Source organism: Eptesicus fuscus, chromosome 1 (genome assembly GCF_027574615.1).
Source record: "Eptesicus fuscus isolate TK198812 chromosome 1, DD_ASM_mEF_20220401, whole genome shotgun sequence".
NCBI lineage: Eukaryota > Metazoa > Chordata > Mammalia > Chiroptera > Vespertilionidae > Eptesicus > Eptesicus fuscus.
In genome coordinates this window covers 3,834,314-3,851,584 of record NC_072473.1, presented here as the reverse complement: position 1 = coordinate 3,851,584, position 17,271 = coordinate 3,834,314, and the positions used below count along the sequence as shown (strand labels likewise).

The following is a 17,271-nucleotide window of genomic DNA, read 5'->3' as shown; positions in this document are numbered from 1 at the left end:
GAGAGTGGTACAGAAGCTCCTCTATTTATGGAATTTCCACTTGTGCACTTTCGAAGACACAAACAAAGCCATGTCCGCAGTCATGCCCTCTGGCCCACTCCTCGCCACCCAAGTATGTTAAGAGGTTCTGGGGGCTTTTTGTCTCTGCCTGCCTCCACCCCCCCCCCCCCCCGCCTTGTTCCCCAGTGCACCTAATATTTACTGTCTTTCTGCTCGCTGCAGAGGACTTTTGCCATTAACTCCAGCTTGTATGATATCCTCAGAGGAAATGGGAGAAAAAGGTGCTAGTAAGAACTTGCAGAAGGAAGTAAAACCAAAGTTTTTCCAAGTTGAAATCGGTCAGAAAAATTGTTGCAAGTCCTTTGGCAGGAAGAAAACCATTTTGAGGACAAAAACCTATTCGTGCAACTGAAGAGAAGTTCTGTACGTGTGTGATAATGAATAGTAAGCATTAGCCAGGCCGGCGTGGCCCAGTGGTTGAGCGTAGACCTCTGAACCAGGAGGTCATGGTTCGATTTCCAGTCAGGCCACAGGCCCGGGTTTCTGGCTTGATCTGCAGTGGGGGACGTGCAGGAGGCAGCCGGTCAAGGATTCTCTCTCATCATTGATGTTTCTCTCTTTCCATCCTTTCCTCTGTGAAATCAATAAAAATATTTTTTAGGAAAATAAATAGTAAGCATTACTAGAGAGCTTATAGAGGCCAGGCATTCTTCTAACTGCCACACACACACACACACACACACACACACACACACACACACATTTCATTCTCACAACGAAGATGGTGATCAGCAAATGATGTCATAGGATGATTGATAAAGCAGAGAAAATTTTACTGTGTGGCTGGGGGTCGGCCTCTTAGACCTAACTGTGTTAAGCCAGGGGGAGGGCGGAGTCCAGTGAGTCAAGTCACCCAGTCAGACATGGTTCCATGAGTTTGCAGCTTTTGGAACCTGCCCAATCTTATAAGTGGCTAGTCCTGGCCGGTTTGGCTCAGTGGATAGAGTGTCAGCCTGTGGACTGTAGTGTCCTGGGTTTGATTCCTGTCAAGGGCACATGCCCGGGTTGCGGGATTGATCCCCAGTAGGGGGTGTGCAGGAGGCAGCAATCCATAATTCTCTCTCATCATTGATGTTTCTATCTCTCTCTCCCTCTCCCTTCCTCTCTGAAATAAAAAAATATATATGTTTTTAAAAATTAAAGTAAGTGGCTAAATGACAATTGGTGATGCTAACGCTATGAGAGGGTTTACTACTTCAGAAGGTCATCAGTATATGAAGTGAAACAGGTCTAATGTGGATAGAGATGCCATGTGAAGCCTTGATCAGCCAGGAAGGGAATAACTGGGGTGAGATGTGTTGGATGATCAGCTCACACCTGGCCTTATTGGAAATCCATCTGGGGGCTGCAAGTGTCCATACTGTTCAGGATCTGACACAAGAGCAGAGCCACCAAGAGCCTTTAGGGGTGAACAGGTTTTCAACCCAAACGTGCAGTGAACACTTGCTATTGGTGCCCTGCCCAGAATATCTCAGACCTTCTACCGGTTCTGTCTGCCTGTCCCATCCCCCAGCTTCTGTGTGGTTTCCTTCTAATGACCAACATCTGTGCCCTTCAGAGGACATCCCGGGGGGTTCCCCAGCAGCTTCCCTGTACCCACAAAGAGCAAGAAGTGCCTGGGAGTGGGCATCACCCTGGGACAGCCCACCGCCCTTGATGGGCAGGTGTGGGAAGATTAAAGCTCAGTCCTCCTTCCTTGAGGTGGGACAGCTCCAAGATGGAATTTACACTCCAGAGCTCCCCTCAGGATCTGGCCAAGACTGGACTTAGCCAGAAACCACACCGTTACTTGGCTTTCTCCCCTTTCCTACCCTGTTCGGCTTATCCCTTACCAGTTTCTCCTGGCAACATGCCTTTAACCTTTTGCACTCGGATGTCGAGTGTGACTCGACATGGTTAGCATTGGTAGCAGCTCGTATGTCGAGCCACACTCGACACGTAGTTTCACCGCGGGGGAAGGGGGATTTTTGTCTATTTTCCCAGTATCTTTTCTTGTTTTCATTAGCATGAAAGGACAAGTAAAATGTAAATGCCGTCTCAACTGATGCCACCACCTAAGCTTCACCAGTGGCTTCTTCAAAGACTATTTGTTTCTAAGACACAGCAGTCACGTGGAAAAGGTTAGACCAGTACACTAACTTCCAGGGGTAGATTATTATCCACTAACTTAGAGCAACGTTTAGATGGAAAGCTCCATATAATCACACCTCACCCTAACAAAAAACACAAAGATTGTGTTATTTGTTCTAACAGAAAAATCAAAGGAGGAAGAAGAGAGACGATTTATATTTGCGAAACATGAGAATGTAAACCAGGTCACCATGTGGGTGAATGTATGAAAAATTATAGAGATTAAAATTACTCTTTGAATGTATCAATAATTTGAAATATAAAAAAATCCAAATAAATAAGTTTGTATGAAAAGAAACTCCAGTTTTTTATTCTACTGCCGTGCTTTGTAAAATCTGGGGTATTTAAAAAATTAAATCCCGAGTAGAATAAATGAATCGAGAAAAACGCAAGCGAGTGCAAAGGGTTAATAAATCACTTGCACATTAATCCTTATCTTAGTGTCTGCTTCTTGGTAACTCGACCTAAGGCAAGAAGCAACTCTATTATTAAGAGAGAAATAGCACAAGGCCTTGCCTTCAGCCAGTATTGAAAGAATGAATGAAAGAATGGGCTGAATGAGTTACTAGAAGCCAGTCGTTAGCCTTGAGTCACTCATGTTATAATCAGGGAAACAGGAAAGGGATAAAACAGGAAAGGGGTAAAACATTGACTATGACACTTTAGAGTTGCAGGTCTTATAGTAAAACTTCCTTACAGTGCAGCCAGGCCAACTGATGGTCATCCGGACTCAACTTAACCCATGTACGCCTTAAGCATCTGTAGACACAAGCAACGGACCTTCCCCACACGCCACATGTGTCTATAAAAAATGTTTTCCCTAAGTGGCAGCCCTGACCAACTTTAAAATCATTTTTCGTGAGAATATTTTCAATATCTGAAAATAGTCAAGAATACCTGAATTGTGAGTAATGTATTTATTTTTATAATATTCATTGCAAATTGATTTTTTTTTAATTAAATTCAAAATATTGTGGCGTGTGGGGATGGTTTCTGTTTTGGATGCATGGTAGTTAACTGGTTAAATATTCCCAGGAAGAGGAAATCACCACCTCCCTGGATAACAGCCTTTCTTCTCTTGCTCCTTCCTCCCTCCCTCCCTCCCTTCCTTCCTTCCTTCCTTCCTTCCTTCCTTCCTTCCTTCCTTCCTCCCTCCCTCCCTCCCTCCCTCCCTCCCTCCCTCCCTCCCTCCCTCAGTTAATGGACAATTGGGTTGCTTCCATCTTTTGGCTATCATAAATAATGCTGCTATCAACATTTGTGTACAAGGTTTTGTGTGGACATGTTTTAATTTCTCGTCATTGTATTCCTAGGAGTGGAATTGCCAGGTCAACTGTAGAAAGTTCTTTCATTTGTTGAGTCAAAATCTGAGTCTTCATAACTTTCACTCTTGGTCCTTGTCCAGCTTCTGGAGACAACTGACAAGGCTTTCCTTTCTTACCCATGACATCCCTTCAAATTGTTCATCGTGGTCTCCATGTCCTGGCTCCACTTTTACACACGGAATTTTCTTTGTTTTCCCCCATCATTCCATTGTAGAAAGGGGACTTATAGAAATGCAATCCGATAGCCTGAAGTCCTCACATCATCTACTGCGATGTCCACAGCAGCTCTCTTTGTTCCAGATCTCAGACTTGCCCATCAACAGCAGGGAACTAGTGGCTGGTAGCTTCATTTTGTCAGGAAGGGAGACAAAGAATTATTTTATAGATGGGGAAGGTTTTTCAACAGACTCTGAAGGGATTCTCCCCTTCGCGAAATCTAAAAGGACTAATAAATTGTGTAATTTAAGCACCTTGGTCATTTCTTGACAGGTTAATGTGAGAAAAGGAATTCTATGGTTTTGGAAAATAAAGTTTAATGGAGATCAGTTATCCTGAGAGCTTTGAAAAGAGTCACGTGCAGCAGCATTCTTTCTCCACCTCAGCCATGGAGACAGTGGGGAGAAAACCTCACCGCCACAGGACAATGTAGCAGGTCCCTTGGCAGTCTCTGGGTTGTGGTGACCTGGGACAGATGTTATTTTCATTTCTTCTTCGATAGCTACAAAGGGGTCCAATTCTTGCTTGGTAGTCATAAACGTAGGGATCGTTTTCATCTTTTTTATGGTGGCATTTATTTGTTTTTTTATTATTCAATTTATTGGGGTGACATTGGTTTACAAAACCATACAGGTTTCAAGTGTGCTGCTCATTAAAACATCATCTGCACACTGCATTGTGCACCCACCACCCCAAGCAAGGTCATTTTCTACCCTTTGCCCACCTCCACCTACCCCCACCCTATGTCTATGTGTTTTATACACACACACACACACACACATGAACGTTATAATCAGAGAAGCAGGAAAGGGATAAAACATTGACTATGACATTTTAGAGTTACTTAATACCTTCACCTTCATCATCTAGCCCCCCTCCCCAACTCCCCTTCCCTCTGACAGCTGTCCATCTGTCCCAAGTACCCATACTTCTGTTTCTATTTTGGACATCAGTTTATTTTGTTCATTAGATTCCACAAGTAAGTGAGATTATATGGTAATTGTCTTTCTCTGACTGGCTTATTTCACTTAGCATAATAATCTTCAGGTCCATCCTTGCTGTTGCAAAAGGTGAGATTTTCCTTTTCTTTTTTTCTTTTCTTTTTTTACAGCCGGGTAGAATTCCATTGTGTAAATATACCACAGCTTTTTTACCCACTCATTTACTGATGGCCACTTGGCCTGTTTCCAAGTCTTGGCTATTGTAAATAACACTGACATGAGCATAGGGGTGGTTATATTCTTTTGAATTAGTGATTTGGGTTTCTTCAGATATATTCCCAGAAATGGGATCACTGGGTCAAATGGGAGTTCCATATTTAATTTTTTGAGGAAACTCCATGCTGTTCTCCACAGTGGCTGCACCAGTCTGTATTCCCACCAGCAGTGCACGAGGGTTCCCTTTTCTCCGCATCCTCACCAGCACTTTCTGTTCATTGATTTATTAATGATAGCCATTCTGATAGGAGTGAAGTGATATCGTGGTTTTAATTTTGGCCATCTGTATGTCCTCTTTGGAAAAGTGTCTATTCAGGTCCTTGGCCCATTTTTTCATTGGAATGTTGGTTTTTTGGTGTTGAGTTGTGTGAGTTCTTTGTAAATTTTGGATATTAACCCCTTATTGAATGTATCATTGACAAATATGTTCTCCCATTCAATGAGTTCCCTTTTCATTTTGGTAATGGTTTCTTTTGCTGTGAAAAAGCCTTTTAGTTTGATGTAGCCCCATTTGTTTATTTTTTCTTTTGTTTCTCTTGCCTGCAGAGATCTACCTGGAAAAATATTGCTATGAGAAATGTCTGAGATTTTCTGCCTATGTATTCTTCTAAGATTTTTATGGTTTCATGACTTACATTTAAGTCCTGTATCCATTTTGAGTTTATTCTTGTGTATGGTGTAAGCTGGTGGTCTAGTTTCATTTTTTGCATGTACCTGTCCAATTTTCCCAACACCATTTATTAGAAAGACTGTCTTTATTCCTTTTTCAAATATTAGTTGAGTTAGGGATGGATTCTGACATTGTCTCACACTATCTGCGTGACCTTGAAAGAGTCACTCAACCGTTCTAAGCATCAGTTTCTGCATTTTAGTCTCACCACGTCAATGGCTCTAACTGTGTTGCACATTACATCAAGGGATCTTGCTAAAAATGTTAACTATGAGTTGATGCTACAAGAGGCCCTGTCTCAGTATGTTTGGGTGTGGGATCTTCTTTCATGTCCCGCGTGGTTCAGGGTTCCTGTTCAGGGTTCCAGGTTCTGAAGAAGGCTGCACGCAAAATGAAGAGAGGCTAGAAAAGAGTTAATTTGGGGAAATGGGAGGCCAGGCTGGAGTCCACCTCTAGGGAGAGGACTACCACTGCTCTGGCCTTTGCTATCCCTTTTATTGAGGTTATGAGATCCACCCATATCCTTTAGGCAGGAAATTCCAATAATAGACAATCAGCAAGAATTTACATATGATTAACAGGTGGAGGTTGCGTTAACTACCAATGTCTCAACTAAACAACGAGTGATTAGCTCCGACCATTCAGAGCAGTTAAGGTTGACCAGCTGTCCGGATTCCCTTTTCACATTTCTCTATTAGTGACAATGATCGGTTTCAGTCCCTCACAATCTACTTTTAAAAATCTCACCCCAAGTGATACTGATGTACATGGTCCTGAAGACCATACATTCAGACACTGATATTAGCCATTTCTTTCCGGTCTGTTTTCTTCTTCCGTTTGATTGCTTTGTTATTCCTCACCCGAGGATATTTTTTTCCATTGATTTTCAGAGAGAGTGAAAGGGAGGGGGAGAAACACGCAGAGAGAGAAACATTGTTGTGAGAGAGATACAGCGATTGGTTGCCCATTCACAGCCCGACTGGAGCTGGGTATTGAGCCTGCAACCCAGGTATGTGCCCTTGACTGGAATCAAACCCTCAACCCTTCAGTCCTTGGGCCAATGCTCTAACCACTGAGCAAACTGACTGAGGCTGGTCTGTTTTCTTCTTGTCCTATCTTCTGCTGAAAGGGAGAAGGCATCTTATAATCTCTCCAGGTAATGTATTTCCATATGTGCTACATGCATGCACATGAACAAAATGGCAATCAAATTTGAAATAATGAAAACGTCCTAGTCTGATGCTTAGATTCTAATGTATCAGAATTATTTTGATCAGAGCAATTTTATATGTAAAGCGGGGTTTCTCAATCGTAGCACTATTGCCATTTGGGGCCAGATCTTTGTTCTATATGTATGTGTTGTGAGGTGGTGGAATTGACTTGTTCATTGTGGGATGTTTAGTACCATCCCTGGCCTCCACCCACTAAATACCAGTAGCACTACTGCCACCCCCCAAGTTGTGACAATTAAAAATATCTTCATTCTTTTTTATTGTTTTGAAGGTATTTTATTTAAATCTTTTCCTTCCATTGAACTGTTACCATTGCCTTTTTCTGTCGAGCCTCTGAAAAAGTGCTAATTTTAGGCTTGTATTTCTATGTGAACAGAATGTTCAAAGTACTAGATCACCTTACAAGTTATTTCAGATATTGACAGCATTTAAGTTTCTTATGCTTAGAGTAGAAAATTGGTAGGTTAAAAAACACCTGCCGACGAAAATGACAAGAAAGATTCCCTTTCATTTGAATTGGCTCTTCTAATGCTACATCCTGATATATGTAGAGGAAATGGAAATATGTATAAAAGGAAATGGAAACAGACCATGTACTTGGTTGGGCTTGATTTTATTTATTTTTAAATTTGATTTTATTGTTTAAAGTCTTACAAATAGTAGTACCTATGTCTCCCTTTTTTCCCCATTGGCCTTCCCGCAGCCTCCCCTACCCCCGGCACAGTTGCTTTTATTTTGGAATGCTTATAAACCTTCTTTTCACCTGAATAAGTCAAGGCAATAGGTTTGCGTTATGTTGTGTGTTTTTTTTAACCTGTAAAATACCTCACATGGTTGCTTTTACATATCCAAGGAAAAGATACATGTGAAAGTACCTGAGAGCAAGCACAGAGTATGCGCCAAATAAATTTTAGCTTTGATTAAAAATAATATTTTCAAATCTTGCCAAATGTGCCCTGAGGGACAAAACTGCACCTGGCTGAGCGCTATTTTCATAAAGCGTGGTCCCAACGAGAAAGAATCAAGAAATAAGAAATTGGGTTTGGAGCCGTTTCCTTTGGTTGGCTCACGTTGCACAGCAAGGCAAAGGCGGCCCCGTTACATTGCTGGCGCTCAACTTTTATGTACCCAGCATGCCTTGTGATCTGAAACGCTGGCTCCTTCTCTCTATTCGGTGGATTAATGAGACCCAGACAGGTTAAGTGACTTGGCATGCGAAGGACACTCTGTTTCATTCTCCTCATTTTTATTACACTTCTGACAACAAATTCTTAACTTTTGCCTTGAATGTTCTGTTCCCTCGAAAAATGAAATCATAATCACCAAATAGATTAATTGGAGGAGGGGGCAACGTCACATCTAAACTTGTTTTGGAAGTTTCAGACTCCGGAGTGGAGTGAGGCCAGGTGTTAGCATCATTCAGAAGACGGCCGAGCCTTTGAAAACAGTAGTTGGCGCTGGGTGACTAGCTCCTAGTCTAGATCACACAGCCGGCCAGTTCTCACCCGTTAGCCGTTTGACATGTCGTGTTGGCTGCAGGAGGTCCCAGAGCCCAGCTCTGCTTTTCTGCTCTGGGGAAATTGCTTCTTGTTTTTTTGGGTGGTGTAGGACTCACTCCACTGAACGAAAACTTGTTGTGTGAGATGTTCTACTAAGTGAGAACTAGTAAAGCATGAATTTCTTATGTCTGAAAATTGGCACTTGACATTTGGGGGAGGATAGTATGGAGAATAATATAATAACGAATAATAATACTACAAGAAGAAACTGTGTTTCACGTACTCACGACTGTAAACCTACTTTTGCCACACCTTGCATAACTTTTTAATATTCTTGGTAGTAGTGATTAAGGCTGAGGGCTATATTAGAGGCGATACCAGTGCATTTTTTTTTCTTTCTTCACTGTTCTATGTCACAACACCCCCCAGGGTACCATTCTTGGGACCCCCAGGAGTTCATTCCCTGGTCTTTGGACCAAGTCTGTCTTCAGAATGGGAGTTGTCTCTTTCTCACTTAGCCGGCAAAAGGAATGAAAGCTTCCTTCTTCCTCGGATTTCTCCCATCTCCATATCCCCATTAGGGTTAATCTGAAAGGGAGAATTATGGCTGGGGAGCAAAATGGCAGTTCCTTTAGTGGCAATTCCTTTATGTTTACAGTCGGGTTGCTAAGATCCCGCCCCCCCCCCCCCCAGTGTGCTGAGTCTCTGTCTAATAAAAGGTCCTCCCTCAAAAGCATAAACATAGTGTTCCCAATATTTCTACCTGTACGTGTGGATGGGTCAGCGGTGGCATTTCCAATTCCTAGCAGGCCTAGTTGGTCCTCCTTCACTTCTCAGGGACGTGATTTTTGGACAAGGAAGATCTTAAGCTCCTTCCCCATCTCTCCTTCCTGATCCTGGTGTTTGATTTCCTGAATTTTATCTTGTAGCCCCATGAGAAAACCTCGAAGAGAGAGAGACAGCTCTAAACTATGTTCAGCCTTTATATAAACTATGCTCAGTCTATTTATACTGCAGTGTAAATAAAGATTCTAATTGGTACAATCAGTTTGGAAAACCGTTGGGGGCATTATCCAGTGAAGTCGAAGCTCTGCCTGCCTGTGGCCCAGCAATTCTATTTCCAGGTTTGTGTCCTGTAAAAATGCGCACACATGTGCGCGAGGAGATGTGTGTCATGATGTTTGAGCCGTGTGGTTTCCAGTAGCTCCAAACTGGAAAGGACACAGATGTTTCTCAGCACTTGGAAAGATAAATAGTGCTAAACACATACAATGGACTACGAGACAGCAGCGGGAATGAACCAACCACAGCTACATGGAACAACACGGAAGGACCTTAAAAACACGATGTTGAGTAAAAGAAGCCAGATGTCATAAAAACATGCTCCACGATTCATTTTCAGAGAGTTAGAAGTCAGGCAGCATTGAGCTCTAAGATTTATGGATGCAGAACTTCCTAAAAGCGGTGCTTCTCAGCCAGGGAAGATCCTGCCCCTGCCCCCAGGGGACATTTTGGGTTGCCCCAGCTGGGGGAGGGGATAAAACTCGCATCTCGCAGGTGGATGCCAGGGGCGTTGCTGAACATCCTAGGATGCTAGGACAGCAAAGAATTATTGGCTCAATCCCAAAACTTCAAGCCGTAAAAGCAAAACTAAACAAGTGGGACACATCAAACTAAAAACTTTTCTGCACAGCAAAAGACACAATCATCAAAATGCAAAGGCAAGCTACAGAACTGGGAAAATATTTGCAAATCATATATATATAATAAGGGGTTAATATGCAAAAAAACATAAAGAACTCATACAAGCACATAGAAAGAATTAATTAAGATGTTGTTGTTGTTGTTAAGCCTCACCTGAGGGTATCTTTCCATTGGTTTGCAGAGAGAGGGGGAGAGACAGAGAGAAACATCGATGTGAGAAACACACATCCATGGGTTGACTCCTGCAGGAGCCCCAACCAGGGCCGGGGCTGGGGAGGAGCCTGCAACCCAGGGACTCTTTGATCCGTAGGCCAACGCTCTATCCACTGAGCCAAACGGTTTAAGATTTAACAGACTTCTTCGAGTTCTGCACAGCCCAGGTCCCTTCTCGAGTCTTGAACGAATGCTCTGAGAACTAGAGAGGCGCACGATTCACGCTGAGGTGAATTTAACAGCCTCGTAGCGTGCACTGATCATTTTTTTTCTTCTTTTTTTTTTCTTTTTAATATATATTTTATTGATTTTTTACGGAGAGGAAGGAAGATGAATAGAGAGTTAGAAATATCCATGAGAGAGAAACATTGATCAGCTGCCTCCTGCACACTCCTCTCTGGGGATGTGCCCGCAACCAAGGTACATGCCCTTGACCAGAATCGAACCCAGGACCCTTCAGTCCCCAGGCCGACGCTCTATCCACTGAGCCAAATGGGTCAGGGCTGCACTGATCATTTCTTAAATGTGTTGTCCTGTCTCCCCAAACCTTTCAAACACCGAAAAAACAGCTCCATGGCACTTGAAAATGTAACTCCAACTTAGCAATGACGATCCAGCAAGAAATTACGCTAGCAGGCGGAGTCATTTCTAAAATGTAAATACAGCAGGTCCCTGGGTAATGTTGTTTTGTACATTGTCGTTTCATTTTGTCCTAACGTTGATGAGAAAAAAAAAAGGGATTCCCGCTGGGACCACTGTCTGCGTGCGGTTTGCAGTTCTCCCCACATGTGTGTGGGTTTTCTCTGGGGACTCTGGTTTCCTCCCACATCCCAAAGATGTGCCTGTGAGACCTGTTGTGTCTACCCTGTCCCAGTCTTTGTGGGTGCAGGTGAGGGTGTGAGTGGCCCTGGGACGGAAGGGTCACCTGTCCAGGGTGGGTCCCACCTGGCGCCTGAGCTGCAGGGAGGTTCCGGCCATCCCAACCTTGAACTGGAATCTGCAGGTTGGAAAATCATTCTTTTACTTGTTTTTATTATTAAAGATAAATAGATAGATAGATAAATAGATAGATTTCAGAGAGGAAGGGAGTGGGAGAGAGAGAGAAACATCAATGATGAGAGAATCATTGACCAGGCTGCCTCCTGCCCGCCCCACACTGGGAATGGAGCCTGCAACTCAGGCCTGTGCCCTGACCGGGAATCGAACCGTGACCTCCTGGTTCCCAGGTCATCACTCAACCACTGAGCCATGCCGGCTGTGCACCCATTCCTTTAGATTGCTTCCATTTTTTGTGATCCTGCCTGGAGATATGAACACTCCTGCCCACGGAAGGCCATTGGCCCGTTTTTTCTATCTTATCTCGGAGTGAAATGGTTGGGTCAGAGGATAGGCATGATACGATCAGCTTCAGTGGATATAAGCTTCGTTTTCTAGCAGTTTTCATCATGGGATTGCCTAGTAGATTCTTCAGACACCTGCACCCCATGCCCGGTGCTCTTGACAATCATGCAGCCACTTGATCTAAAATATTCTAATCCCGGGGGTGGTCGGTCCAACCAAATGATAAGCGCTCCGGGGGCCATATCCTATTTTCCCACCCACCCTGCCGCCACAGGGCTGGCGGAGGGACACTCGGGGTGTTCAGTACAATGGGAACCTCAAAACTGGACACGAGCCACTCACAGATCCATCTTCCACTTGTTAGCTACCCCTTCATGGCTGGGATTGGTTGATTTCACTGGGTCCGGATTGTCCACTCTGGCGGAAACTCTGCCTTGTCTGGACTCAGCTGGTAGGGAGCGCAGAAATCATAGGGGCTCAGTGGCTCAGCATCCACCTCTGAATCAGGAGGTCACAGTTGGATTCCCTGCCAGGGCACATGCTGGGATTACAGCCTCCATCCCCAATAGAGGGTGTCTAAGAGGCAGCCAATCCATGATGCTCTCTCATCACTGATGTTTCTCTCTCTCTCCCCCTCTCCCTTCCTCTCCGAAATGAATAAAAATATATTTAAATTAAAAAAAAAAAAGAAAGTTCAAGCTCCCATGAGGGGCCTGCAGAGCAGAGGCCAGTTTTAGGCGGTGCTGGGAGCCTCAGGGCGTGCTGACAAGGATTTGGTTGACCCAGCAGCATTTGCAAATGCCCGTTTCTTCTGTGTCCAAAGCCTTGCCGCGTCCTTTTTCCGCTTTGCTCCTAAGAACTAAGGCACAGAGAGCAGCGCCAGGAGGGCGCCACCCCCTTGGATCCAGCCTGGCACCAGTGCCAGTCCTCCTGTTCCCCACACTTTCCAGGACCCCCTTTCCAGCGTGTTCCCCACATGCCCAGGTCCTGCAAGCCTTCGGGGGACTCGATTTGCGCAAAGTGTGCGGCTGCAGCCCTCTAGCCAGGCCTCCCTCCCGGGATCAGTCCCCACCCCCCCACCCCCCACCCCCCTGGGCAGCGTTCCTGGCTTCTTTCCCGCTGCCCCCTCCCAGGGTTCCCATGGTGGCCGAGACTTTCCCAAAGGAGAGCTTTCCAAAGGCGAAACCCCGCCCTCCCTGGAGCGCCTTCCCAAGTTAGCGAAAGTCTCTCTTGGCGACCCTCTTGCCCTCTTGCTGGGGTTTCGGCTCCGTCGGGGGTGGGGGTGGGGGTGGCAGGAGGTAGGAGTGCCCGCTGCCCTGACACCTGTCGTGGGCGCGCTAGGTCGCTGTCGCCTTCAACAGCTGGTGGCAGCAGCCGCGACAGTGGCCGGCCGGGCGCGGAAGGACTAAACGCCCGCCCATCGACACTGACTCGGCTGCTCCCTCCTCCCCCCCCCCCCCATTACCCGCCCCGTCCTCCTCCTCCCTCCTCCTCTCCTCCAACTCCTCCTCCTCCTCCAACTTCTCCTCCCTCTCCTCCTCCTCCTCCTCCTGCCGCTCCTCCTCCTCCTGCCCATTCGCAGGGCGCCTCCCTGTCCCCAGCTCAGCGGTGGGACGCGGGTGCCCTGGGCACTTGGCACTGCGCTCGGGCCGGGCCGGGAGCGGCGCTCGCGTCCGGGGTCTGCCCGGGATGGCGGTGAAATAAGGGGACCTCAGAGAGGCGTCGTGACCCCAGGCTGTGCCGGGGACCCCCCCCCCCCCCCGATCTTCCCGGCTAGCGACATGGGGGACCCGGCGTACCGCGAGAAACCGCAGCTGCACTACGCGGTGAGTGTCCCGGCGCAGACGGGCGACAGGAGGCGCCACTGGGCCGGCCTGGGAGGGACAGCTGGTCTTTGGGGGAATCCGTGGCTCCCCGGAGGTCCTGGGTGGTCCGGTGAGTTGAGTGGAGGGTGCTGCGTGCGTCGTGCCCCCCCCCCCCGCCCCAGTGCCCGCTGCCCCTTCGAAGGGGAGCCCCCACCCTGGAGCCCGGGGTGTGGGAGTTGAACCTGGCTCCCGCCTCCGGGCCTGGGCTGAGAAGCGGGGCTCCGGGGGCCGGGCCCAGGTTTCCCGCTCAGACGTGCTGCAGGGACGGGATGGAGCTGGACGGAAGGCAGGGACCCTGGGCGATCCCAGCGTGTGGCCAGAGGACTCGCGGGGAAATGTGCGTCGGGGTGCAGCGCTTTGCTGCTTGGAAAGAGGGGGCACATTTCCCGCTGAATCCGGAGCGGGGCGGAATGTCGCACCTTCTCTGATCCGTGCACGAGGAGCCAGGGGTCTCCTGTCAGCGGCCTCTGTTCTCCCGGCCCAATCGGATAGTCCAGAAATATTTCCTGGGGACCTACTGTGTGCCACGCACTGGGGTGGCGCAGGACGCGACAGACAACAAGCGCAGGGGGCGGGTGGGGGGGCGGGTTGTTTCCTTTAAGAAAGGAGTCAGGATTGCAAGGTTGATGACGGCTCCAGATTCTAGACTGAGGTTATGTTTGGGAGAGAGAAGACGGCAGAGAAGAAAAGGGGTTCTGAGGACTGAGCACTGAAGGTTCTCGATGCGCCTCCAGGAGCGGCTGGGTGCGCATTGCCTTTCCAGTTGTAGGATGTGCCCCTGGGAGGTGGGCGCTGCCCTTGTTCTGTCGTCTGCTACTTGACTGAGTTTTTCCTTGACGTGATTGTCGCTGTTGAGGTTGGGTGCCCATGCTGAATGCCAGCTTTCAGAATGGGAGAGAGAAGCATGCTGAGAGTTAAGACAAGAATCTCTAATCCGCATATGTAAAACTTTAGACAATTAAAAAAAAAAAGAATCGTTAATAGTTATAATAAAGCAGCTATGGGTCTGACATTCATGTCCTCCAAAATGCACTCTCCACATACAAAGACATTTTTGTTCAAGAGAGGAGTCAAACTGGACAGGAGTGCTGGGGGCAGAGGTCCTAGAGAGGCCCCAGCAGGTGCCTGGGGCTTCTGGGGAGGGGACCGCGGGGGGGAGGGGGGGGGACCTGGGCTCACTGGGAGTATCTGGCGCTTCCCTTTGCTGGGCTGGAAAAAAGAGGGTCTGAACTAGACAATTGTTAAGGTCCCTTCCCTGGTGAGCGATTTAGGAGCCTATGATGCTTCTTTCTGTAGTTTTGCCAGTTACTTGTCTCGAAATGGCAAGCGAGACGCTAGTAAATTCCTAATGCTTGTTCATTTTCTGGAGACAAAAGGGGCCTCGTCTTTTGCCTCTTGATGTGGTATTCAGGGTAACCCGTTTCCGGCAGAGGTTTACTTTGCACAGAAGGATCTAGAGTCTGTGCTCCTTCCTCCCAATTAGCATCTCACCCTGCCACCTTTTCCAGATGTTGAGTTGTGAGCCGGTGCCCTTTAATTTGTAAGGTCTCTGCACCATTGATAAGGAAAGGGAGGAAAGGTGAGAACTGACTCCTTCATTTGAACAAGTCGAATTGGTCTGCGCAGTCTATGCACGATTCTTGCCTCAGTCGTGCACATAAATCCAATGCCTCACTCAGCTGTCTTATTCTCCTAACAGCGTTAACTTAGAGACACGCGGACGCTGATGCCTCCTCTTACGCTCTGAAGGTTTGCTGATGAAATAGCCCTTCATTCTAGCGCAGATTTTCTGAGTTAAGACGGTAAAAAGGAAGATTGCAGAGGGAATGTGTGGGCTGTCAGGCTACGGAAAATCACCTGGTCCCCTGAACTTCCTTGTACATCCTTTAGAACGATAAAGCAGACGCCTTCGGCAGCTCGGTGTCACTCACAAGCCAAGAGAATGTTCCTTATTAAGTGTGACCCGTTGCTTTTCATATGAACATAACCCTGCGGGGCTTAATGTCTATTCTAACGCTACACTCTTCTCCGCTACTCCCACATAGGTTTAGGTTATTTCAAAAGCTGGTGTTGCATTTTAGCACAAATATTCCACTTACTTTGCTCAACAAGGTTTTGCTCCTGGGGTCTTGGAGGCTTTATTTTATTTTTATTTTTTTCTGTCTGCGTCGTCCTGGGAAAGAATTCCCCTCCTGGAGTCGCTAGTACCTCTTTTTGATCTGAAATATAATCTGAGAGGCAAGTATGTATGTTTTCTTCCTTCAGTGCTTTTTTCATTTGTTCAAGATGAGACAGCATGTAAGAAATCAATGGCCCTAGCCAGTTTGGCTGAGTGGATAGAGATGGGTTCGATTCTGGTCAAAGGCACAGGCCGGGGTTGCAGGCTCGATCCCCAGTAGGGGGCGTGCAGGAGGCAGCCGATCCATGATTCTCGCTCATCATTGATGTTTCTATCTCTCTCTCTGTTTTTCTCCCTTCCTCTCTGAAATCAATAAAAATATATTCCAAAAATAAAAGAATTTAACTTAAAAAAAAAAAGAAAGAAATCAGAGGGCACATTTTCTTCATTCATGAAACATTTGTTGAATGCTTATGGTGACAGCTGTTTGGTCAATTTTCCAAAGAGATGAGTGAATCGTGAAAATGTTCAGAGTTGCCGTGAACTCTTCCCTCATCTTTTTAAATGGTCATAATGGCCACGAAGAGAGAAACACAAACACTCAGTAGATAAGAGCATCCTGTATTTATGTAATCCGTTACACTCCGAAGTATAGCATGGCTGTCTTGCTTTATCATAACAAACATGTGTGTTAGCGCTGATGTTCGCCTCCCAACCGTCCCTCCCACAGTTTTCCCACATGGAGTTTATGGGGACTCCGTCCTTCCAGCTGGGTGTCGTCCGGGACAGCCTTTTGGGGACTTGATCGTATTTACATTTGGAACAGACGGCTGTGGTTCCAGGATGGAGTCAGGGGTGAGAAGGAGCCAGCGTGCAGGCTGGCGTGTAGGCCAGGGAGAGGGAGGAGATGGCCTGCACTAGGATGGCCGCTGGGCTGGAGGTGGATCTGAGAGATGCTGGGACATCAAACTAGCCGGACTTCATTCATTTGGAGGGGCTAGAGGGGTGCTGGAGGGTGAGGGCCATGGCAGGAATCAGTGATTTCCTGGGGGCACCTCTGGAGCAACTGCAGATCATAGTATTTCGTTTATGTTTGTTGTCATATGCGAGTTGCAAAGCGTTTGGACACAGTCTGTGTCCGTCTTAGCCTCACACCCAGCTGGTGGGTCGGAAACGTTTTCGATTTCATGGTTGAAGAAATCCAAGCCTAGAGCAGTCGAGTTCAAGGTGGCACAGGTGACAGAACAGAGAGCTTTATTCCAGCGCCCTGATTCCACAGTTTGACTCCTGAGATAACCGAAAGAGAGGAGCCAACTCATCCTCCTCCCTCCCACTTCTGTCACCTTAATAAACCAACAATCAAACATTGTCCCTTCAGTGACTTACTGTGACCAACCATGTCGCTGAATGGCGTGGCCCAATAGCTCTTTAATTGGATTGGTGTAGACGAAAGCCGAATTTTGAAAGATCCGTTACGTTCTGTGCCAGGTGTTTATGTCTTTCTCAGGTGTTCTCAGCCTCAGCAAAATGAACATTTGGGGCAGGATAATTCTCAGTGGCGGAGCTGTCCTGTGCCATCATAGGGTGTTTAGTAGCATCCTAGGCCCCTAGCGCCCCACTGGAAGCCAGTAGCATAGTATCCCCCACCTCCCCAGATGTGACAACCAAAAATGAGTCTGA

At 46.8% G+C, this 17,271-nt stretch overlaps 1 protein-coding gene across 2 annotated transcripts in view; it reads left to right on the top strand.

Annotated features, from left to right (window-relative positions):
• Positions 1–17,271, top strand: part of ARHGAP6 (Rho GTPase activating protein 6) — a 529,598-nt gene that overhangs the window by 200,641 nt on the left and 311,686 nt on the right. Inside the window, exon 1 of one of the 2 annotated variants that reach the window (XM_028132776.2) lies at positions 13,363–13,433. The exons of the other annotated variant lie outside the window; for it this stretch is intronic. Within the exon in view, the coding sequence (XP_027988577.2) occupies positions 13,389–13,433 (45 nt within the window). The 5' untranslated portion in view covers positions 13,363–13,388. Of the gene's footprint in view, positions 1–13,362; positions 13,434–17,271 lie in introns of those variants that run through there. 2 annotated transcript variants of the gene reach the window in all.